The sequence below is a fragment of the Pleurodeles waltl genome, chromosome 10 (assembly GCF_031143425.1).
Source record: "Pleurodeles waltl isolate 20211129_DDA chromosome 10, aPleWal1.hap1.20221129, whole genome shotgun sequence".
Taxonomy (NCBI): domain Eukaryota; kingdom Metazoa; phylum Chordata; class Amphibia; order Caudata; family Salamandridae; genus Pleurodeles; species Pleurodeles waltl.
The window spans coordinates 225,044,446-225,065,618 of NC_090449.1; the positions used below are offsets into that span (position 1 = coordinate 225,044,446).

Consider the following 21,173-nt stretch of genomic DNA (forward strand, 5'->3'; position numbering starts at 1 on the left):
CGAGACCAGTTTATTAACAGAGTGAAGGAAGTTAAAATACAGGAGAAGTTGTTGAGTTTAAAGAATCCGACGTTGGATAAGACGGTGGAAGTTGCGAGACATATGGAGAGTACATCTCGATATGTTAAAGAACTCAATACTAATGACACTAGAGAACATAACACGGTTGGGGAAGTGCGATATGCAAAGAAAAACACAAATAAATTTGAAGATAACTTAGGGAAAAGAAAGGAATGTTTCAGGTGTGGAAGTGGCAAACACTTGGCGGAAGCAAAAAATTGTCCAGCTATAAACATGAGGTGTTTCAAGTGCAAGAGGATTGGACATTTTGCGAGAGTGTGCAGGAAGGGTGATGAAAACAAATTTAGGAAGTCGGTAAATACAGTAACAAATAATGGACATGAGGATAACAGCATAAGTGAGGATGAAGTGGAAGTCTTAGCTGTGGAGGAAGGAATGACAACTGTGTGTAGTCAGTTTGGAAATAAAACTAAGGGGTATAATCCACCTGAGTGTGTTGTTGAAATAAATGGAAAACGGACACACATGTGGGCGGACTCATGCTCACCATTCACTTTAATTGACGAGCAGGTGTGGGGTGAGTTGGGAGTCAACAAACCTAAACCCACGGATGTGCTACCAGAAGGATATAGTGGTGGCAATTTACCAATTTTAGGTTATTTTGAGGCGGAGCTAATGTTTAAGGATAGGAAAACACTTGGAAGAGTTTATGTAGTAAAGCAAGGACGATCGTTACTAGGGTGGAAGGAACAACGCGCGTTGAACATTGTGCTGGATCCCAACCATCCCGAACAAGTGTTGTTAACAGGGGAGAGCAAAGAAGGGAAATGGGTAATTGCATTTCCTGAGCTGTTTAAAGAAGAGTTGGGTTGCCTCAAGCACTTTCAACACAAGATAATTTTGAAAAATGATGCTGTTTCAAGAGTACACAAGGCACGGATAGTGCCAATTGCACTGAGAGATAAATTAAAAGAGGAACTCCACAGGTTGTGTAAGGATGGAGTAATAGAACCTATAGAAGTGTCCGAATGGTTAAGTCCTATTGTTATTGCAAAGAAACCTGATGGCAGAATTCGCATGTGTGTAGACTTGAGGGACCTGAATAACAACATATTGATAGATCGGTACCCATTGCCAAGAATACACGAAATGTTGGCCAATGTTCGAGGTGGAAAATATTTTATAACATTGGACTTATCGAATGCGTACCACCAGGTATGTTTGTCGGAAGAATCTCGACATTTGACGTCTTTCATTACTTCAGAGGGGGCGTTCCAATTTGTTAGGATGCCATTTGGGTTGGCATCCGCCTCTGCTGTGTTCCAAAGAGTGCTGCAAATTTTTTTACATGATGTTAATAGCACATTAGTGTTCCAGGACGATGTGCTAGTTTGGGGGGATAGCGAACAAGCACATGATGAAGTACTGACAACAGTTTTAAAGAAGTTGGAGAGAGCTGGTCTTACCATCAGTAGGAGCAAATGCAGGTTTGGAGTGGAAGAAGTGGAATATTTGGGTCACACACTGAATCAACAGGGAGTGAAACCAAAAACAAAATTAATTGATGCCATTGCAAAGGCTCCTGCACCGCAAAACAAAGACCAGCTAAGATTGTTCCTGGGCCTGGCTGAATATTACACAAAATTTGTGGATCATTTTGCCGAAAAAGTACATGTGCTTAGAGTGTTGATGAAAAAAGGGTGCCATTTTAAGTGGTCTAATGAGTGCCAGGAAGCATTCGAAGTGGTTAAGAAAGCTATTGTGAAAGCCATCACCTTGAAACCATATAACCCGGAAGATGAGACTATAATCGTTGCAGATGCTAGTAATTATGGGTTGGGAGCAGCATTGTTACAAAGACATGAGGGGAGAGAAAGAGTAGTGGCGTTTGTATCACGCACGCTGACGGGAGCAGAGCCGACATACTCAACCATCGAGAAGGAAGCTTTGGCATGCTGGTGGAGTGTGCAGCATTTCCGTATGTATGTTTGGGGCACAGAGTTTGAGCTAAGAACTGATCACAAACCCTTAATTGACATTTTTACCACTAAAGGAGCAAGTAGAGCTACACCAAGGATTGCAAAGTGGATGTTTAGACTGCAAGAATACACATTTAAAATGAAATATGTACCAGGGATAAAAAACATAAGTGCAGATTGTATGTCTAGATTACCAGTGGTTGACAATGAGGTGTGGGAGGAAGATGAATGGGTGGTGGCGGACATATCAGAAGCAGGGGGTGCCATAAATCGTGTGGAATGGGAGAAGGCTATGTGGGAGGATGTGTCGCTGGACAAGGTAATGAAGGAGTTACCTTTGGTTAAGAAAAAGCGTTTGGATGTTGACATGGGTGAGTTTAAACACGTGTGGGATGAATTGTCGGTTGTAGATGGAGTTTTGAGAAGAGGAAACAAATTGGTGGTGCCAGAGGGTCTAAAGGAAAGGGTGTTAAGTTTGATAAATGAAGGGCATGGTGGCATGTCTGCTATGAAGAAGAAGGTGCAGGAGGATTTTTGGTGGCCAGGCATGGATAGGCAAGTTGAAAGGTACGTGAGGAATTGTGTAGCGTGTATGTCAAGTGACAAATCGCACGTGTTGTTAGAAACAACGATTAGATCACAAGAGTTGCCGGAAAAGGCATGGTACAAAGTGGCCATTGATGTTTGTGGTCTGTTTGAGTGTTTAGGATGTTCCGATAGATATGCCATAGTTATGATGGATTATTATTCAAAGTGGCCTGAAGTCACATTTGTGAGGGAGGCGAAATCCGGCAATGTCATTGCATTTTGCGAGGAAATATTTAGAAGAGAAGGGTGTCCTGGGGAAGTGGTTAGTGATAATGGACCACAATTTACTTCTAATGAGTTCTTGTGTTTTCTCAAAAAATGGGGAATTAGACATTGTAGGACACCTGTGTATCACCCCAGAGGGAATGGCATGGTGGAACGATTTAACCGTGTGCTAGGGGAAAGCATTCAGTTAGCTCTATATAATAATTTGTCATGGAAGTCTCAAGTCAGGGACATGTTGTGGAATTATAGAACTACTCCACATAGTGTGACGGGTGAGACTCCGTTTGTGCTGATGAAGGGAAGGGTACCGTGCACAGTAGCTGTACCTGCGTGGATGTGTAGAAATGAAAAAAAAAAAAATTAATAGTGAACAAATCAGGGATAGGGTGAAATTGTATCAGCAAAAGTATGAGTCAAGACACAATGACAAAATCAAGAGAGTACAAAAAAGGTGATTGGGTAAGAGTGATGGTAGGAAATTTAGCAAAAAAAGGAGTGTCAAAACTATCGGAGCCGAAGTGTGTGTTGGTGGCGAAGGGAAACTGCATAAAGTTGTCAGATGGTAATTGGTGGAATGTGAGGAGGACGGTAAGGTGTTCAGAGATTGAAATAGATGAGTGGATGAACAGGAAAAAGGTGGAGAAGAGTGATTGGATAAAGAAGGGTGAGTGTGAGAATTTAATGAAGAGTCAGTGCAAGAAGGAAACTACCATCTAAGTTATTGAGGGATTTTATTTGCTATTAGTAATGTATACTTACTTGTAATTGTTTCTATTTATTGTAGTTGTAGGATTGGGGATGTGTTGTATTGTGTTCTGTATACGTAATGGAACCCGGCTGTCTCCCGGCAACTGGAGGGGGTTTCGAAGTGGGGAGAAAGGCGGTTGAGAGAGGAGAGTCGTGGATGGCAGCCGGCGGGGTCGTGTTAAATAAACTTACTTCGTGTCAAGAAACACCGCGTACATCGATTCTTTGGAAATACATTAGCCTCCAGTCAGGCTACCTCCATCAGAACAGTCCTTGGTGCTGCCTGAGCCCCGAACCCACCTCGTGTTCCACTTGGAATCTGGCGATTGAAGTTTTACATCAATTGCACCAAAGACCATCAAGTGGACAAGCATAATTTTTGGGGTTGTCTGTGGCAGGAAAGGTGGTGCTGAAAAGGACTCAGTTGAGGTGGATAATCCTGTGCCTCAAGATCTGCTATGGCTGGCTAAAAAGGAAGGTCCAAAAGGACTGAGGGCCCTTCCCACCTTGGCCAAACCCGCCAAGGCTGCGTCGGCATGCGAAGTGCCCATCTTTGATATCAGTCAGGCCATGACGTATGCAGAAATGAGTGCCCATACTTTTTGCATTCTACCTGACAGACATTGGGCACAACAGGACAGAGAAATATACCAATCCCAGTCTATAAGCATGACAACACTGCAAAGCAAGTCAATTTGTGTTGAAGACCTGATCTGCTGAAGAGGAATGGTATGAGGCTTGTGGGCCTTATGATTGTCCTCACCAGCGTCTTACATCCTCAATGTCTAAGCCTGATTTTAGCTCAAACACATTTTGAGAGACTAACCTCCATAAACAACAATATGCAGATACAGAATTGTATCTAAAAGCATCAAACGTCCAAGACATCCTCATCATAAGTAAATGTTTCCCGCAAATAGGTTTGGATGAAAGATAAATAAAATCTCCTAAATCCAGAAGCAAATGAATTCCTGCTAGACCATACAAGTGAGGGAAAACTGACCCAGTGACTCTGAAAAATCAATGTAGCTTCAACATTTCCCCAGTGCAATCTTCTGAAATTATAGTATACGCAATTTATTCAGGGCACTCATTTTTCCCACACAATAATTACACAACAAAATCTGCACAAATCCGTATCCATTTTTATTTAGTTTTTTTAGCAAGAAAGACAAACATCTTTTGCCATACGCTGACTAGATTTTGGTAACACACGTTTGGCTGTTGTGCCCCTTTCTCATGCAACACAACTGTGAGCAATTATACACACACTTCCTCCATGATCTTCACTGGCTACCCATCTGTAGGAAGCTGGCCTAGTGTGTGGTGAGCACCTATGGTGTTATCACCTTATACCAGATCCAGGTGTCCCCTATTAGTGAGGCGTAGGCAGTGTCTAGGAAGCCAGGGATCTCTAGAGGTAGCTGTGGATGAGCAGCCAAAACACATCTAGGAGACACGCAAAGTGTATGCAATACCACTATAGTCACACATCCCTTACACACATGAAAGACTCACACAGTGTTACAAAAATAAAGGTACTTTCTTATGGTAACACAAATACTAAAATACTGTATAGTCAATACCCCGACTGGAGCTAAGTAGAGACACACTATTATATACACATTAGCAATCAGGAAATAGCACAGAAAGCAATAGGCATGGTAAAATTATAGCAAACAGTGAGAGCCTTAGGGGAGGGCCAAAACATATAATAAAAAAGTGAAATGTGAAAGGCAGTCCTCTCCCCTCCCCAAGGAAGTGGAATCAGAGGGGAGCTGGATGAACTAGGAACCCTGAGAGTTAAGTACAAGGGTGCCCTCCAGCGACCAGAGTTAAGTACCTGGTTTTCTTCAAACCCAACAGGAGGAATTTGGAAAAGGACTGTGCAAGACCCAGATAAGAGTGGAAGAAACCAAAGGTGAATCCTGACAGAAGAGGACCGGCAAAGGAAGGGGATCAAGTCCAGTTGGTGATGGAGTGTCCGGCTGCGGTAGGAGCCACTACCAACCCTTTTGTGGATGCACGACCAGGTCTGTGGTGGATGAAGTAACTCAGCAGTGCAGCACAGGAGCGCAAGAGGAGTTCCAGAAGTGATACAAGTGATGATCCACGTTGGCGGTCGTGATGCAGTCGGCCAGTGGTGCTGGAAAACCACCAAGAATCCTTGGCAAATGCAGGAGGACCAACAAGGTCCAGAGGACTCGCCCCAAGAAAGGGAGTCTGAGGTGACCCGCAGCAGCTGGGAGTGTCAAAAGAAGAGGAGGCAGCCCCCACAGGCGACCAACGGACAACAGGCACAGGAGTCGCAGTGAGTCCCACTCAGCACACATGACGAGGAGTCCCACGTCGTTGGAGCAGCAGGCCGTGCTTTGTAGGAAGGAGTGCTGGGGGCCATGGCTATACAGAGCCTGAAGACCCTTGGAGGAGGAACAAACCAGCCTTGGTAGTTGCAAGAGTCGCACTGCACAGGGCTACGGTCCTGCAAGGAGAGGCAAGGGCTTACTGTCTTCCAAGTTGGAAAGCTGGTAGAGAGGACCAAGGGGACCACTCCAGACCACCACCTGTGATGCAGGATCAATGTAGTTCTGGAAGAGAGAGGATCCATGCAGCCGGTCGTCGATGCAGTTGGTGCCAGCGGATGCAGTAGAGGGACTCCTTCACTGCAAGGGAGATTCCTTCTTACTTCTTGTGTAGGCTGAAGACTTGTTGCCCTCAAAGGATGCACAGACAGGGAAATGTTGCAGCTGCTGGAAGGAGCTGCAGAAACAATGTTGCAAAGTGGAGTTGTCGATGGAATTGCAGATTGTCGGTTCCTGGAGGGTCCAGTTGCAGACCCAGTGGCCAGAAGAAGAAGTAAACGTTGCAGAGGAGTCCTGCTGGAATCTTGCACGTCGAATCTGAGGACCCACCCAAGAGGGAGACCTTAAATAGCCCAGGAATGGGGATTGGTCACCTAGCAGGGTTACCAGCTATAAGGAGTGGGCTGTGACGTCACCTGCCTGACCTGGCCACTCAGATGTTCCCAGGGGCCTCTTCCCATCTTGAATTCAAGATGGCAGAATCAAGTGGCCACCTGGAGGAGCTCTGGGCACCACCACTGGGGTGATGATGGACAGGGGAGTGGTCACTCCTCTTTCCATTGTCCAGTTTCGTGCCGGAGCATGGACCAGGGGTCCCTGGACTGGTGCAAACCGGTTTATTCCCTTCAAAGCATACTGGTGGCTTGGGAAGGCTACCCCTCCCAAGCCATGTAACACCTATTTCCAAGGGTGAGGGTGTTACTTTCTTCTCACACAGGAAATCCTTTGTTCTGCCTTCCTCTGCCTGAGCTGGTCAAGCAGCAGGAGGGCAGACAACTGTTTGAGAGGTGGCAGCAGCACTTGGTGCCTGGAAAACCCCAGAAGACTATTAGGAACAATACTAGGGGTCCTCTAAGGAGCCCCCAGAATGCATAGAATCATACAACCAATACTGGCAACAGGTTTGGGGTATGATTCCGACATGTTTGATTTCAAACATGCCCAGGTTCGGAGTTACCAACATGGAACTCTCAGCCATTCTCTTTTAGAAAACAGACTACTCTCATGCCTTTCAGGAAAGGACTCAAGACAACTGCTCAAGGAATTTCTAAAACTCTCATCCTTGCTTACTGTCTCTTCTACTACAACACAAAGTTATCTGATGTTTATATCCAACTCCCTCTCGATCTCTACTTTCCGCATGAACATTCATCTTTTTCATTAACCTGTTCCTCTACTCACGTGTCATCCTTTATGATGTAACCATAAATTATTTCGAAGTAAAGCACCTGTCTGTCCCAGTTGCATTATATCATTTCTTGAATAACGATAACATGATTGAGTACAAATAAAGACTACTGAAATGGAAACCAAGAGGAGTAAAAAGATGGATTTTTGGAGGTGTGTAGCTTGAAAACCACTTGAAATGAAGAAAAGACGTGAACACGTCAATAGGATTCACATATTTGAAGTGTGTTGGAGCATAGTGAATGGAAGGATTGAAGGGGGGTAAGGAAGGGATTCATCTTGCCTATTTAATTTAATAAATGTGTTGCACTACAGCTCCCATAAAAAAAGTACTGTTCCAATGCAATAATTTTTTTAATTGATGCACAGTAGGATAATGATTTAATCTGGTAAAAGGGCTGTGAGATTTCATTAAATATGACATTTAAAATAGACTGCAAAAATGCTGATTATTTTACAATCAGATTACAACGCTTTGCCTAATAATCAAGCAGCCAGGAATAAGAAGGACCGAGGGAGGAGGAAGCACTTAATTTAGTAAAAGCACTGTAGTGGACACTTCCAGAACACTATAGCTCTCATCGAGGGAAATAACCTTATACTGTCTCAGATGCACACTGCTTTGAGTTACCCATACTTTAAATATTAAGTAATTATAATAAATTTTGACCACCTTTGTAATGGAGATTGGTTATAGCTAGTATGAATCTTAGCTTTGATTGGAATACAATTGGATTGAATTTGGTTGATTTACAGCTTTGACGAAGTCAAAGAGAGTATTGTTCACATGACGAAACACATGTTGGCTGGGCTGGCTGGATTTGAAGATTATATACAATAAAAACAAGTGGATCTGCTGAACACAAGGATACGTACAATGACTACATTTATTTGATACGAGTGCCTTGGATTATATACGTTTGTTTTTTCTTGAAAAAACATTTGGGGAATGGGGTGTGTCCTCCGTTCCAGGAGCAGCATGGAGACTTTGATATATTTGAGATATTGGGAGCGCCATTCATATCAACACACCCTGTCGGATTCTTATACTGTTGATATAGGTAGGCAGCACCAAACACTAGACTAGTGTACCAATATTATGGATCGCAATAAGATAGCTGAGGCACTATTTAATAGCTTAGAGGGAAGTAGTGAGGTTAATGCTAGGAATTGGAGTGGGATTCACAAACCCAAGGAAGGTTTAAGAGACAAGTTCATTAGATTAGAGAAACTTAAAAAGCAAGAAATATCAAAATGGTGGGATGGAGCAACTCTACGACAATATGTGAAACTTAATAGGATACCAAGAGGACTAAGGTCCCAGATTTTCCCCACATTTGATGATTTAGATGACGATCATTTGGACCGTTGGGAGAAGGAATTAACTTCGAGTTCCATTAAATTTATAGTTATCTTAATCGAGAATGCTGACAGAAAAATCTTGAGCTTACAATCAGAGATTCTAGTGTAAGAAAATGAGATAAGAGAATTGAATTTAGTGAAGGCAACAACTAAGAATTATACAATTCTAAATAATGTAATTTCCAAACACCAAAATTAAATTACACAAAGGAAGGTAAGGAAATTGAAAGGGGTTGAGTTAGATTATAGAAATGGTAGAATTTTTACTTTTTCTAAAAGATATGATCATTTAATTAGAAAGGAAGATAAAAAACAGACATCAGGAACAGGATCACAAAGCTCGGATATGACCTCTCTTGTTGCCCCATCAATTAGTGGTAGTGATGCAGATGCTAGTGTGGGAACATCGCTACATATGGCAACAACTAAGGCAACACTCCTTTTTTAAGGGAGGTACAGAGAATCAAACAGAGACATTGGGCATTAAATTGGAGAAGGGACATTTCCCCAAAACATGGAGAGGTAAAAGAGGAGGCAACCGTAAAAGAAAAGAAGGGAATGAGAACAAGGTCATGGGACAAGGGGAAATAGCAGGTGCTGCAGTGGGAATAATCAATATAAAAAAATCTTTCAAACAGTACTCTATCCAATGATGCCATTTCCCTACTAAATAAAGGTTTAGGTTCCTGTCCTGAGGATACTGGTGAATTCTATAAATCTAAGATAGATTTGTTCAAATATATCAGACGCCTTAAACTGAAAATATATTTTGAAACAAAAGTTATAAATAAGGGGGGGGGGGGGATCATTTGAATAAGATCAACATGGATTATAGCCCTCTTACTGCAGGGGGTGTCCTTTGATGTCAGGAACAGCTTACCAGGCAGGTCGCAGTTATGGGAAGTCTTCAATTTGAGGGCACAGGCTTTGAGGCAGAGCTTAGCAGGGGTTAGACAACAGTGGACTCATCACTGGGGAACCTTCTCAGAAGTGGTGGGTCCTGGGGCAGTTTCGCGGTTCCTCTGGGCAGAGTTCTTTTTCTTTTAAAGTTTGTTTCATATTGAAAAGGTCCGTTCTTGATTTGGTTAAAGATAGACAGTCCTCCCAAAGCTTTGGAGGTCGTTGGGCTGCAGGACAAGTCACCTTTTAGTGCAGGATCATCAAGGGCTGCAGACAGGCTGGGGCCAAGTCCGCTGCTGTCTGTAGTCTTAGGTCATCAGGAATCTGAGTTCTAGGGTTCAGGGGTGCCACTAAATACTGATTTAAGGGATGTTACAGAGAGTGCCAGGTAGTAGCCAATGGGCTACTCACTTTAGGGTGACTACACCCTTTTTATAACCACTTCTGTTGGGCAGTGAGCAAACCCTAAACCTAGTGGCCTAATTCCTTCCAAACAATATGGAGGAATGTAAAAAGTAGTGTCCATTTCAGCTTGTCCACCTTACGGGTTGGACTGGCATGAAGGGGGGCACTCCTCCTAATGTAACTAATTTTACCACCTGTGCTGCTGCCAAAAGTGGGGTTAGGACAGGTGGGTTGGTCATCTACACCATCTGGAGAGACCTGGGTCGCATTACAAAAGCAGCAAGGTCTTTGAAGCTCCCCGTCCTGGAATGTCTTTCCTGCTTGAGAGAGGTCACACTTCTGCCAAGACCAGGCCTTTGTTCTGAGCTCTCAAGAGCGTTGGCTCTCACCTAAGGGGGTTGGAACTCTGTTCAAGGTGACTGCACTGATTTTGACCAGTCAGTGTCCATGCTAGGTGTTTGCAGGTATTCACGGGGCACTTCTAAGGTACCCTTAGAGAGCATGTATTAATAAATCCATCACTGGATCAAGTGCGGGGCTATTAATACGAGATGTCTGATACCAAACATCCCTATTTTCAGTGAAGCCATCATGTAGCTGGGGCACTCGTAATGACCAGTGTCCAGCACAATTACTTAAAACGGCTTCCCTGTTCACTTACTGTGCCTGAGAATCGACAAAAACATAGCAGGGGCATAGCTGCTCATGCATGTATGACCTCACATGTAATGTAATGCACCCCGCCTTTAGGGCTGGAAGGCCCGCTAGAGGGATGACTTACATATATTACAGGCAGTATAAAGGGGACAGAGGACACAGGCTGTGTGCAATGTTGTGTTTTCATTTTAGTTCTGCATCAAGACATGCAGCCAGCAAAAGCAGCACTGTGTGCACTCTGAGAGGGTCCCTGAGGTGGCACAATTCGTGAGACAGCCCTCAGGGGCCTTCCATTAGCACCTTCCTACATGACCCCTTCTCAAACAAAAGAGGATGAAACTATACCTTCCCAGGGCAGAAGAACCTGGAAAGACCATCTGCATTGGCATGGTCAGTCTCAGGTCTGTGTTCCATAGTAACGTTGATTCCCTGTAAGGAGATGGACCAGCTTAACAGTTAGGAGGTTTCAGCTATCATTTGCATCTGAAAGGCCTGTGATCAGTTTGAACTAGGTAGTGAGAACCACAAAATTATAGTCTCTCAGCTTCTTCAGGGACCAAACCACAGCAGTGAAGGCTTCCCTATCAATGGTACTCCAACACTGCTCTCAGGGAGTTACCCTACTGCTAATAAAAGCAACAGGTTGATCATGGCCCTCATTATTGATTTGGCACAGGACTTCTCCTTTCCATGTTCGGAGGCATCTGTCCGCACAATGAACTGTTTAGACTAATCTATAACTGGTGCTGAGCAAATTGCTTCCTTCGGTGTGTCAAAGGCATTTTTACAGCTGACTGTATAGTTTACCTTTTTGGATGAGAGTTCTGTGAGAGGTGCCACAATGGTGCCATAGCCTTCTCCTACACAAACTGTCTGTAAAACCCAGTCAAGCCAAAGAATGTCCTGTCTTGGGTCTGGGTTGTTGGAGCTTCCCACTCCAGAATTGTCTTGATCTTGGGTTGGAGTGGTTAAACTTGGCCCCCTCCTACCAGGTGTCCCAAGTACACAACCTGACCCTGCCTTATCTGCCACATGCTTGCCTTGGTAGTGAGGCCTGCACTTTTCAGAGTCTCAATGACCCTTCTGAGGTTGATCAGGTGATCCTGCCAGGTAAACTGTCCACATCATGGGTGAACCAGGTAGTTCTGCCAGGTGTCAAGGAGAAGAGTCCAAGCAAACTGGTGCAAGACCTGCCTGCAGTCAATCTGCTGCTGGTCAGAGAGGGCGACTGCTCCCTCAACTGAGCCAACCTTGGGGTTGCTGGAGAGGAGACCAGGGAGAGGCTCACTCAGTTTCCTCACCCTCATCTGTAACCATGAGCATAGACATCTCAGCTCAGTCATGGTAGGGTTTCAGGCAGTTTACATAGATTACCCTCTTGGGAATACTGCAACTGCCAAAAGTCCACCAGATAGGTGACATCCCCTTTCTTCTATAGGATGGGGTAGGGTCCACTCTAATTATCTTGGATGACCCTAGGGCCACAGGCTCCAACACCCAGAAAATCTGCCCAGGTTGGAATACAATCACTGCAGCTTTGTGGACAAACCACAGCTTCTGGTGCTCTTGGCTGGCCTCACGGTTTTTGTTTGCTTTTTTCATGTACTCCGCCATCCTTTAACGAAGGCCAAGCACATAACCCACTGTGTCCTGCTTGGACTTTCTGGGAGGTCTCTTTCATCCTTCCTTTACAAGGTAAATTGGTACCCTAACAGGATGCTGAAACAAAAGTTATCAAGGGGAGAAACCCACTCCCTTCTGTGGCACTTCCCTGTAGGCAAAACGCAGGTATGCAAGTAGGACATCCCATCTCCTTCTGCGTTTTTCAGGAAGCCCATTAGTCATGCCTTTGAGAGTCTTGTTAAATCTCTCAACAAGATCATGGCACTGGGGGTGATATGGGGTTGTGCACTTATTGGTCATAACACATTCAGCCCACGTGTGCTTCAGGTAGCCAGACATGAAATTGGTACCTCTGTGACAACACCTTCTTTCGAAAGGGCTGCAGCATGTCTTATGCCACCCTGGGGACCCCTCACTCAGCACATGCACACTGCCTCACAGCTTGTGTGTGCTGGTGGGGAGAAAATGACTAAGTCGCCATGGCACTCTCCTCAGGGTGCCATGCCCACATTCCACTGCCTATGGCATAGGTAAGTCACCACTCTAGCAGGCCTACCAGCCCTAAGGCAGGGTGCACCATACCACAGGGGAGGGCATAGTTGCATGAGCACTATGCCCCTACAGTGTCTAAGCCAAAACTTAGACATTGTAAGTGCAATGTCTAAGGCCATCCCAGCTAGTGGAGATGCCTGCCCCTCCGGACACAGCCCCGACTTTTGGCAGCAAGGCTGGAGGAGATAATGAGAAAAACAAGGAGGAGTCACCCACCAGTCAGGACAGCCCCCAAGGTGGCATAATACATGCTGCAGCCCTTAGAGACCTTCCCTGGCCACAGTGTGTGCTGGTGAGGAGAAAAAGACTAAGTTGACATGGCACTATAGCTGGGCATCCTTCGCACTCTCCTCCCTATCACTGGACACCTTCCTCTCTCTCCTTCCTATAACTGGGCACCCTGCACACACTCACTATAGCTGGGAACCCTCCCCAGTCTCCTCCCTATAGCTGAGCACCTTCATCACTGTATTGCATCTTCATTGTGGGCAGTTGCAAAGGCCCACACCTCCCAAGGTCCTCCTGATAAAATGAACTCTTACTCTCTTTTTCCGCACCTTTCACTTGTTATAGCAACAACTCTCCGTCTCGCTCTTCCCGTCTCACCACTTGCTACCTTTCTCTCTGCCTCTTTTTCTTCTCTCACTCATCACTTGTTCTAGCATCTCTGTAAGGAAATGGCTCCCTGTTGCAGTTACTCCCCACTTTTTGCCTGATACTGATGCTGACTTGACTGAGAAGTGTGCTGGGACCCTGCTAACCAGGCCCCAGCATCAGTGTTCTTTCACCTAAAATGTACCATTGTTTCCACAATTGGCACACCCCTGGCACACAGATAAGTCCCTTGTAAAAGGTACCAGTGGTACCAAGGGCCCTGTGACCAGGGAAGGTCTCTAAGGGCTGCAGCACCTAACACATGCACACTGCCATTGTAGATTGTGTGTGTTGGTGGGGAGAAAAAGGCAAAGTCGACATGGCATCCCCCCTCAGGATGCCATTCCCACCCCATACTGCCTGTAGCATAGGTAAGTCACCCCTCTAGCAGGCCTTACAGCCCTAAGGCAGGGTGCACTATACCACAGGTGAGGGCATAGATGCATGGGCAATATGCCCCTATAGTGTCTAAGTCCATTCTTAGACATTGTAAGTACAGTGTGGCCGTATTAAGTATATGGTCTGGGAGTTTGTCAAAAACAAACTCCACAGCTCCATAATGGCTACACTGAATACCGGGAAGTTTGGTATCAAACTTCTCAGAATAATAAACCCACACTGATGCCAGTGTTGAATTTATTAGAAAATGCACACAGAGGGTATCTTAGAGATGCCCCCTGTATTTTACCCAATTGTTCAGTGCAGGACTGACTGGTCTGTGCCAGCCTGCTGCTGAGAGATGAGTTTCTCATCCCATGTGGTGAGGGCCTTTGTGGTCTCTGAGGACAGAAACAAAAGCCTGCTCTGGGTGAAGATGCTTCACACCTCCCCCTACAGGAACTGTAACACCTAGCAGTGTGCCTCAAAGGCTCAGGCTTCGTGTTACAATGCCCCAGGGCACTCCAGCTAGTGGAGATGCCCGCCCCCTGGACACAGCCCCCACTTTTGGCGGCAAGTCCAGGGGAGATAATGAGAACAACAAGGATGAGTCACCCACCAGTCAGGACAGCCCCTAAGGTGTCCTGAGCTGAGGTGACCCCTGCCTTTAGAAATCCTCTATCTTGATTTTGGAGGATTCCCCCAATAGGAATAGGGATGTTCCCACCCTCCCCCCTCAGGGAGGAGGCACAAAGAGGGTGTAGCCACCCTCAAGGACAGTAGCCATTGGCTACTGCCCTCCCAGACCTAAACACACCCCTAAATCCAGTATTTAGGGGCACCCCAGAACCCAGGAAATCAGATTCCTGCAACCTTAACAAAAAGGACTGCAGACCTGAAGCCCTGCAGTGAAGACTGAGACGACAACTGCTTTGGCTCCAGCCCTACCGGCCTGTCTCCCAACTTTGAAGAAAACTGCAACAGTGACGCATCCAAAAGGGACCAGCGACCTCTGAAGCCTCAGAGGACTGCCCTGCACCCAAGGACCAAGAAACTCCTGTGAACAGCGGCTCTGTTCAACCATCTGCAACTTTCTTGCAACAAAGAAACAACTTCAAGGACTTCACGTTTCCCGCTGGAAGCGTGAGACTATCTACTCTGCACCAACGCCCCCGGCTTGAACTGCGGAAAACCAACCCTACAGGGAGGACTCCCCGGCGACTGCGAGCCCGTGAGTAGCCAGAGTTAAACCCCCTGAGCCCCCACAGTGACGCCTGCAGAGGAAATCCAGAGGCTCTCCCTGACCGCGACTGCCTGTAACAAGGGACCCGACGCCTGGTACAAATACTGCACCCGCAGCCCCCAGGACCTGAAGGAACCGAACTCCAGTGCAGGAGCGACCCCCAGGTGACCCTCTGCCTAGCCCAGGTGGTGGCTACCCCGAGATGCCCACCCCCGTGTCTGCCTGCATCGTTGAAGAGACCCCCGGGTTTCCCCATTGATTCTAATACTAAAACCCAACGCCTGTTTGCACTCTGCACTGGGCCGCCCCTGTGCCGCTGAGGGTATACTTTCTGTGCCTGCTTCTGTCCCCCCTGGTGCCCTAACAAAACCGCCCTGGTCTGCCCTCCGAGGATGCAGGTACTTACCTGCTGGCAGACTGGAACCGGGGCACCCCGGTTTCCTTTGAAGCCTATGTGTTTTGGGCACCACTTTGACCTCTGCACCTGACCGGCCCTGAGCTGCTGGTGTGGTAACTTTGGGGTTGCCTTGAACCCCCAACGGTGGACTACCTTGGACCCAACTTTGAACCCTGTAAGTGTTTTACTTACCTGCAAACTCAACCTTTACTTACCTACCCCAGGAACTGTTGATTTTTGCACTGTGTCCACTTTTAAAATAGCTTATTGCCATTTTTACCATGACTGTACATGATATTGTGATTATTCAAAGTTCCTAGAGTACCTACGTGAAATACCTTTCATTTGAAGTATTACTTGTAAATCTTGAACCTGTGGTTCTTAAAATAAACTAAGAAAATATATTTTTCTATATAAAAACCTATTGGCCTGGAGTAAGTCCTTGAGTGTGTGTTCCTAAATTTTGCCTGTGTGTACAACAAATGCTTAACACTACCCTCTAATAAGCCTCCTGCTCGACCACACTACCACAAAATAGAGTATTAGAATTATCTCTTTTTGACACTATCTTACCTCTAAGGGGAACCCTTGGACTCTGTGCACACTATTTCTTATTTTGAACCAACTTCCTACATTGGTGGATCAGCGGTGGGGTCTAAGACTTTGCACTTGCTGGACTACTCAGCCAATACCTGATCACACGACTAAATTCCAAAAATTGTCATTAGAAACTGATTTTTGCAATTTGAGCTATTTTTCTAAAATTTTAAAAGTCCTGCTAGGGTCTTGTGTAAGTCCCTGTTAGCATTTCTTTTAGAGTTTAAAAGTTTGTAAAGGTTTGGATTTAAGTTCTAGAAGTAGTTTTTAGATTCTTAAAAAGTAATCCAGACTTTTAGAGAAATAATGTCTAGCACAGATGAGATGGTGGTGGAACTCAACCTCACCCCTTACCTGCATCTAAGGATGTCAGAGTTAAGGTCTCTCTGTAAGCTAAAAAAGATACAAACTGGGTCCAACCCTACCAAAGTAAAGCTCCAGGAGCTTTTGCCAGAGTTCAAAAGGGACCACCCCTCTGAGGATAATCCTTCAGATTGGGAAATTAGTGAACAGGAGGGTGACTCCCCCCCCCCCCCCTCTCCTGTCCTAAATAGGGAGAACAGGGTCCCTCAAACCCTGACTCCTCAAATCCTAGTCAGGGAGACTGGTTCTGCCACAGGGGAGTCCAGTACCTCTGAAAACATTGAGGGCAGCCTCAATGAAGATGACCTCCTGTTAGCCAGGATGGCCAAAAGATTGGTTTTGGAGAAACAGCTCCTAGCCATAGAAAGGGAAAGAAAAGAGATGGGTTTAGCTCCCATCAATGGTGGCAGCAACTTAAATAGGGTCAGAGAGAATACTGACATCCTAAAAATCCCCAAAGGGATTGTAACAAAATATGAAGATGGTGATGACATCATCAAATGGTTCACAGCTTTTGAGGGGGCGTGTGCAACCAGAAAAATAAACAGATCTCACTGGGAAGCTCTCCTTTGAGAAATGTTCACTGGAAAGTGTAGAGATAGACTCCTCACACTCTCTGGTAAAGATGCAGACTCCTATGACCTCATGAAGGCTACCCTGATAGAGGGATTTGGATTCTCCACTGAGGAGTACAGGATTAGGTTCATGGAGGCTCAAAAATCCTCGAGCCAGACCTGGGTAGATTTTGTAGACTACTCAGTGAAAACACTGGATGGTTGGGCAACTGGAAATGAAGTGCATGACTATGTTGGGCTTTATAATTTGTTTATTTGTGGCTGAAGGAGATAATGAGGAGAACAAGGAGGAGTCACCCACCAGTCAGGACAGCTCCTGTGGTGTCCTGAGCTGAGGTGACCCCTGCCTTTAGAAATCCTTCATCTTGTAGAAGGAGGATTCCCCCAATAGAATTAGAGCTGTGCCCCCCTCCCCACAGGGAGGAGGCACAAAGAGGGTGTAGCCACCATCAGGGCCAGTAGCCATTGGCTACTGCCCTCCCAGACCTAAACACACCCCTAAATTCAGTATTTAGGGGCCCCCAGAACCTAGATTTCTGCAACCTTAACAAGAAGAAGGACTGCTGACTTGAAGCCCTGCAGTGAAGACGGAGACGACAACTGCTTTGGCCCCAGCCCTACCGGCCTGTCTCCCAACTTCAAACAAGAACTGCAACAGCGACGCATCCAACAGGGACCAGCGACCTCTGAAGCCTCAGAGGACTGCTCTGCAACCAAGGCCCAAGAAACTCCTGAGAACAGCGGCCCTGTTCAACAATCTGCAACTTTCTTCGGACGGATAAGCCTGTCTTTTGGAAAAGACAGTTATTTGCACTGTCTGTCCCTTTATTGAACACATGCTTGCCAGGGTATTTAAGCTGGAATTAGGACCAAGTTCCACAACTGCAACCCCAAAATATGGCTTTTCCTCGGAAAGAAAACACAAAACATGGTGATATGAGACATGTCTATAGAGTGGTGATTCCGCAAAGACTATGGCCCTCATTCTGACCCTGGCGGTCCTAAACCGCCAGGGTCACGGGCAACGGAAGAACCGCCAACAGGCTGGCGGTGCTTCAGTGCCCATTAGGGGATCCGCCGGATTTCCCGCCGGATTTCCCCTGGGCCAGAGAATCCTCCATGGCGGCGCTGCTTGCAGCGCCGCCATGGGGATTCCGACCCCCTTCCCGCCATCCTGTTCCTGGCGGGTTTCAGGATGGCGGGAACGGGTGTCGTGGGGCCCCTGGGGGCCCCTGCACTGCCAATGCCACTGGCATGGGCAGTGCAGGGGCCCCCTAACAGGACCCCACAAAGGTTTTCACTGTCTGCTATGCAGACAGTGAAAATCGCGACGGGTGCTACTGCACCCGTCGCACCCCTGCAACTCCGCCGGCTCCATTCGGAGCCTGCTTCCTCGTTGCAGGGGCTTTCCCGCTGGGCCGGCTGGCGATCTTCTGGCGATCGCTCGGCAGCCCACCTGGAAACTCAAAATGACCCCGCGGTCTATTGACCACGGTGCGGTCTTTCGGCGGTTTCCGCCAGGCGGGCGGCGCCTGCCACCCGCCGGGCTCAGAATGAGCCCCTATGTGTCTCCGACACTTCAGGCTCCTTTTTCGGTTTTCAAAATCACTCGCATCTTGTAGCTACTGAATTCTTCTTTTTAAAAAAATTTTTTTTTACACTGAATCTTGGTAGGCCGTCTGGCACAAATGTGGCCACACTAAACAGCCCTGTGTGACCCTTGAATATGAAAGCCTTCACTCAGCGTGAGATGAAACAGACCTAACGCTAGCATTTAGTGCACAGCATTCTAATCTGGGAATGGAGCTCCGTGCTTTCTAATTTAACATGAAACAGCAATTTGAAAAAGAGGGTTCTCACCTCCAGCCACATCTGTGCCTCGGTAAAGGCTGGCTCGCAGTTTTCCAGGATGGTGGCAACCCGGACAGGAATGGTCAGTGGGTGTGCTAAGATTTTATGCTAATGCTTAGTTGGGCTTGAGCTTCCGCTGCCTGACCAGTCAGTCCTGCAGCCTAAATTGATTCAATGAGGAAGCGGCAAGTCACACGCCCCCTCCCTGCTGGTACCGCTGTCTGGGATACCAATGTATTAAAAGAAAAAAAAAAAGAAATCCCCCATTCATATCTTCCGCACAACGTGGAGCTGTCTGTCTCACATGTAGCTCATTTGAGGAAAGCGGCGTTCTAGCTTAGTTAGCAACGTGGTGTAACATACATAGCTGCCGACTTTGAGACTGGGGAACCAGCTTTGAGTCTTGGTGTTGGCTTTAAAGTAACAAATAAAATTAAACTGGTAACAAATAAAATTAAACAGTGGGTTTACAACTTTGTATGCATATGAAACCGCAAGTGCATGCGCCGTGCTGCTAAATAAAAGCTGTGTGGGCTCAAAAACATCAAATTAAACTTTGTATACACATGCTAAAACTGTAAGTGCTGAATAGAACCAAGAGAAAACAAGCAGGGTCCGGAAACAATTTAAAAAAACAAAAAAAAAGTTCCAGAAAACAACAGACAAAGAATTCAAAGCGTAAGGAAATTGTGCTTGGCCGGTGCTCCTTAGCCAAGAATGGAAGTAATTTATTGGCTGTGTGAAACAGTTAAGAGGGAGCAAAGAAGAGCAACACTGCATTCAGCCTATGGTAAGCAGCATGCAGGATCAAAGTCATTTTACTGAATACAGCAGGCCTTGCAGACAGTGCAAGCGCTGCCTAGGCTCGACCTAAAAAATACTGTGCAGTTTTAGAGGAAAGAGATCAGGCACTGAGGACCGGTTAAGAAGGACCCAGTGCAATTTCAGTCAAAAATGCACAAGAAACCCGGCAAAAAGTGGGGGAGTGACCTTGTCAAAAGAGGCACTTTCCTACAATTGATCACAATTTCGTTTGTTAAACCTAGGGTGACACAGATGAACTTACAAGATATTTTTTATATAGTCTGCGTGGCAGGTCACAATTTAAATCTAAAAGGGATTATTTATGAATATGCATGCTCAGTGGGCACAAAATGAATCTGGTGTACATTCGTTAATTTGTAGTCATGAAGATACCACGTCACTAATTCTAAACTGAAGGCCTGATTTCAAGGTGATTTGTGTAGATTTACCTCTATTTGGATATTCACATAAATCACCTTGAACCAGTAATCTGTGGAAGTCTACAAAAATCATGGATTTACACACAAACAGGTTTTACCCCTACTCCTATGCCAGTGGATTGCCCCCAAAGGCAGGAAATCTACAAGTTTGTTAGGGGAAAAATGCAACTGCTAATGGAAACCATTTTTCTATACGAGAATCTATTGCCCTTACATCCTTAAGGAAAAACGGAGGATTGGTTGTGGAGACTTTTCCCATCTTACATGCACATTTCCTCCAGCCTTTGAATACAAATAAGTTTCTGTGATTTTACTTTGGAAATGCTTGCTCGTATTTTTCGTGTGATCGAAAAAAATTCCCAATCCGCACACTACTGTCCACTGCTGCCTATGCCCTGAAGAAAATTTATGCTCACGTCCCCTTGCATTCATTTACAAGTACAGAAAATCCTGCCAATTGGCAGCTTTTTCTCATTTAGAATTCTGATCTGTGAGCATAAATGTTCAGCTCAAGATCAATCATTTGTGATCACAGATGACCCCATTGGCACATCAAAATGAGACTTAGGTGTGGAAGGGTTTTCTTAATCAAACCCGTTGACATCTATTTTCAGGCTGAATTTAAAAGTCTGTTTGGGAGTACAGAGACCTTTTAGAGCAAACTCATTAAAAGTGAAAAATGGAAAAGAGTTTAGACAAACATTACTATTTAAAATATTTTCACCACTGACCAAGCCTTTTCATGAAGACCCAACATTTCACAAATCAGCAATTATAATTCACTTGATATAAAATCCACTCACCTGACAAAGCTAGAGAGAAGGTACCACATAATCTGAAGAATTCCTTGACGGTCTGAAGCCTTTTTAGAAAGAATATCTCTTCCAGCACTTGACGGTGGTTATCATCATCAAAGAAATTAACTTGTGTGCTCCGTGCTTCACGAATTATGTCAATCTTCCGCCACGCTAATGGGATCTCCATTTTGTTTAACTTAAATATGAAAATATTATTTAGCCACTTACAATACTATAGAGTTATT

General features: G+C 45.6%; 1 protein-coding gene across 2 annotated transcripts in view; it reads right to left on the minus strand.

Moving 5' to 3' along the window:
* Positions 1 to 21,173, minus strand: part of SMG1 (SMG1 nonsense mediated mRNA decay associated PI3K related kinase) — a 1,401,298-nt gene that overhangs the window by 238,152 nt on the left and 1,141,973 nt on the right. For both annotated transcript variants that reach the window (XM_069210224.1, XM_069210223.1), the window contains one exon: positions 20,935 to 21,124. In XM_069210224.1, the coding sequence (XP_069066325.1) occupies positions 20,935 to 21,124 (190 nt within the window). The remainder of the gene's footprint in view (positions 1 to 20,934; positions 21,125 to 21,173) is intronic.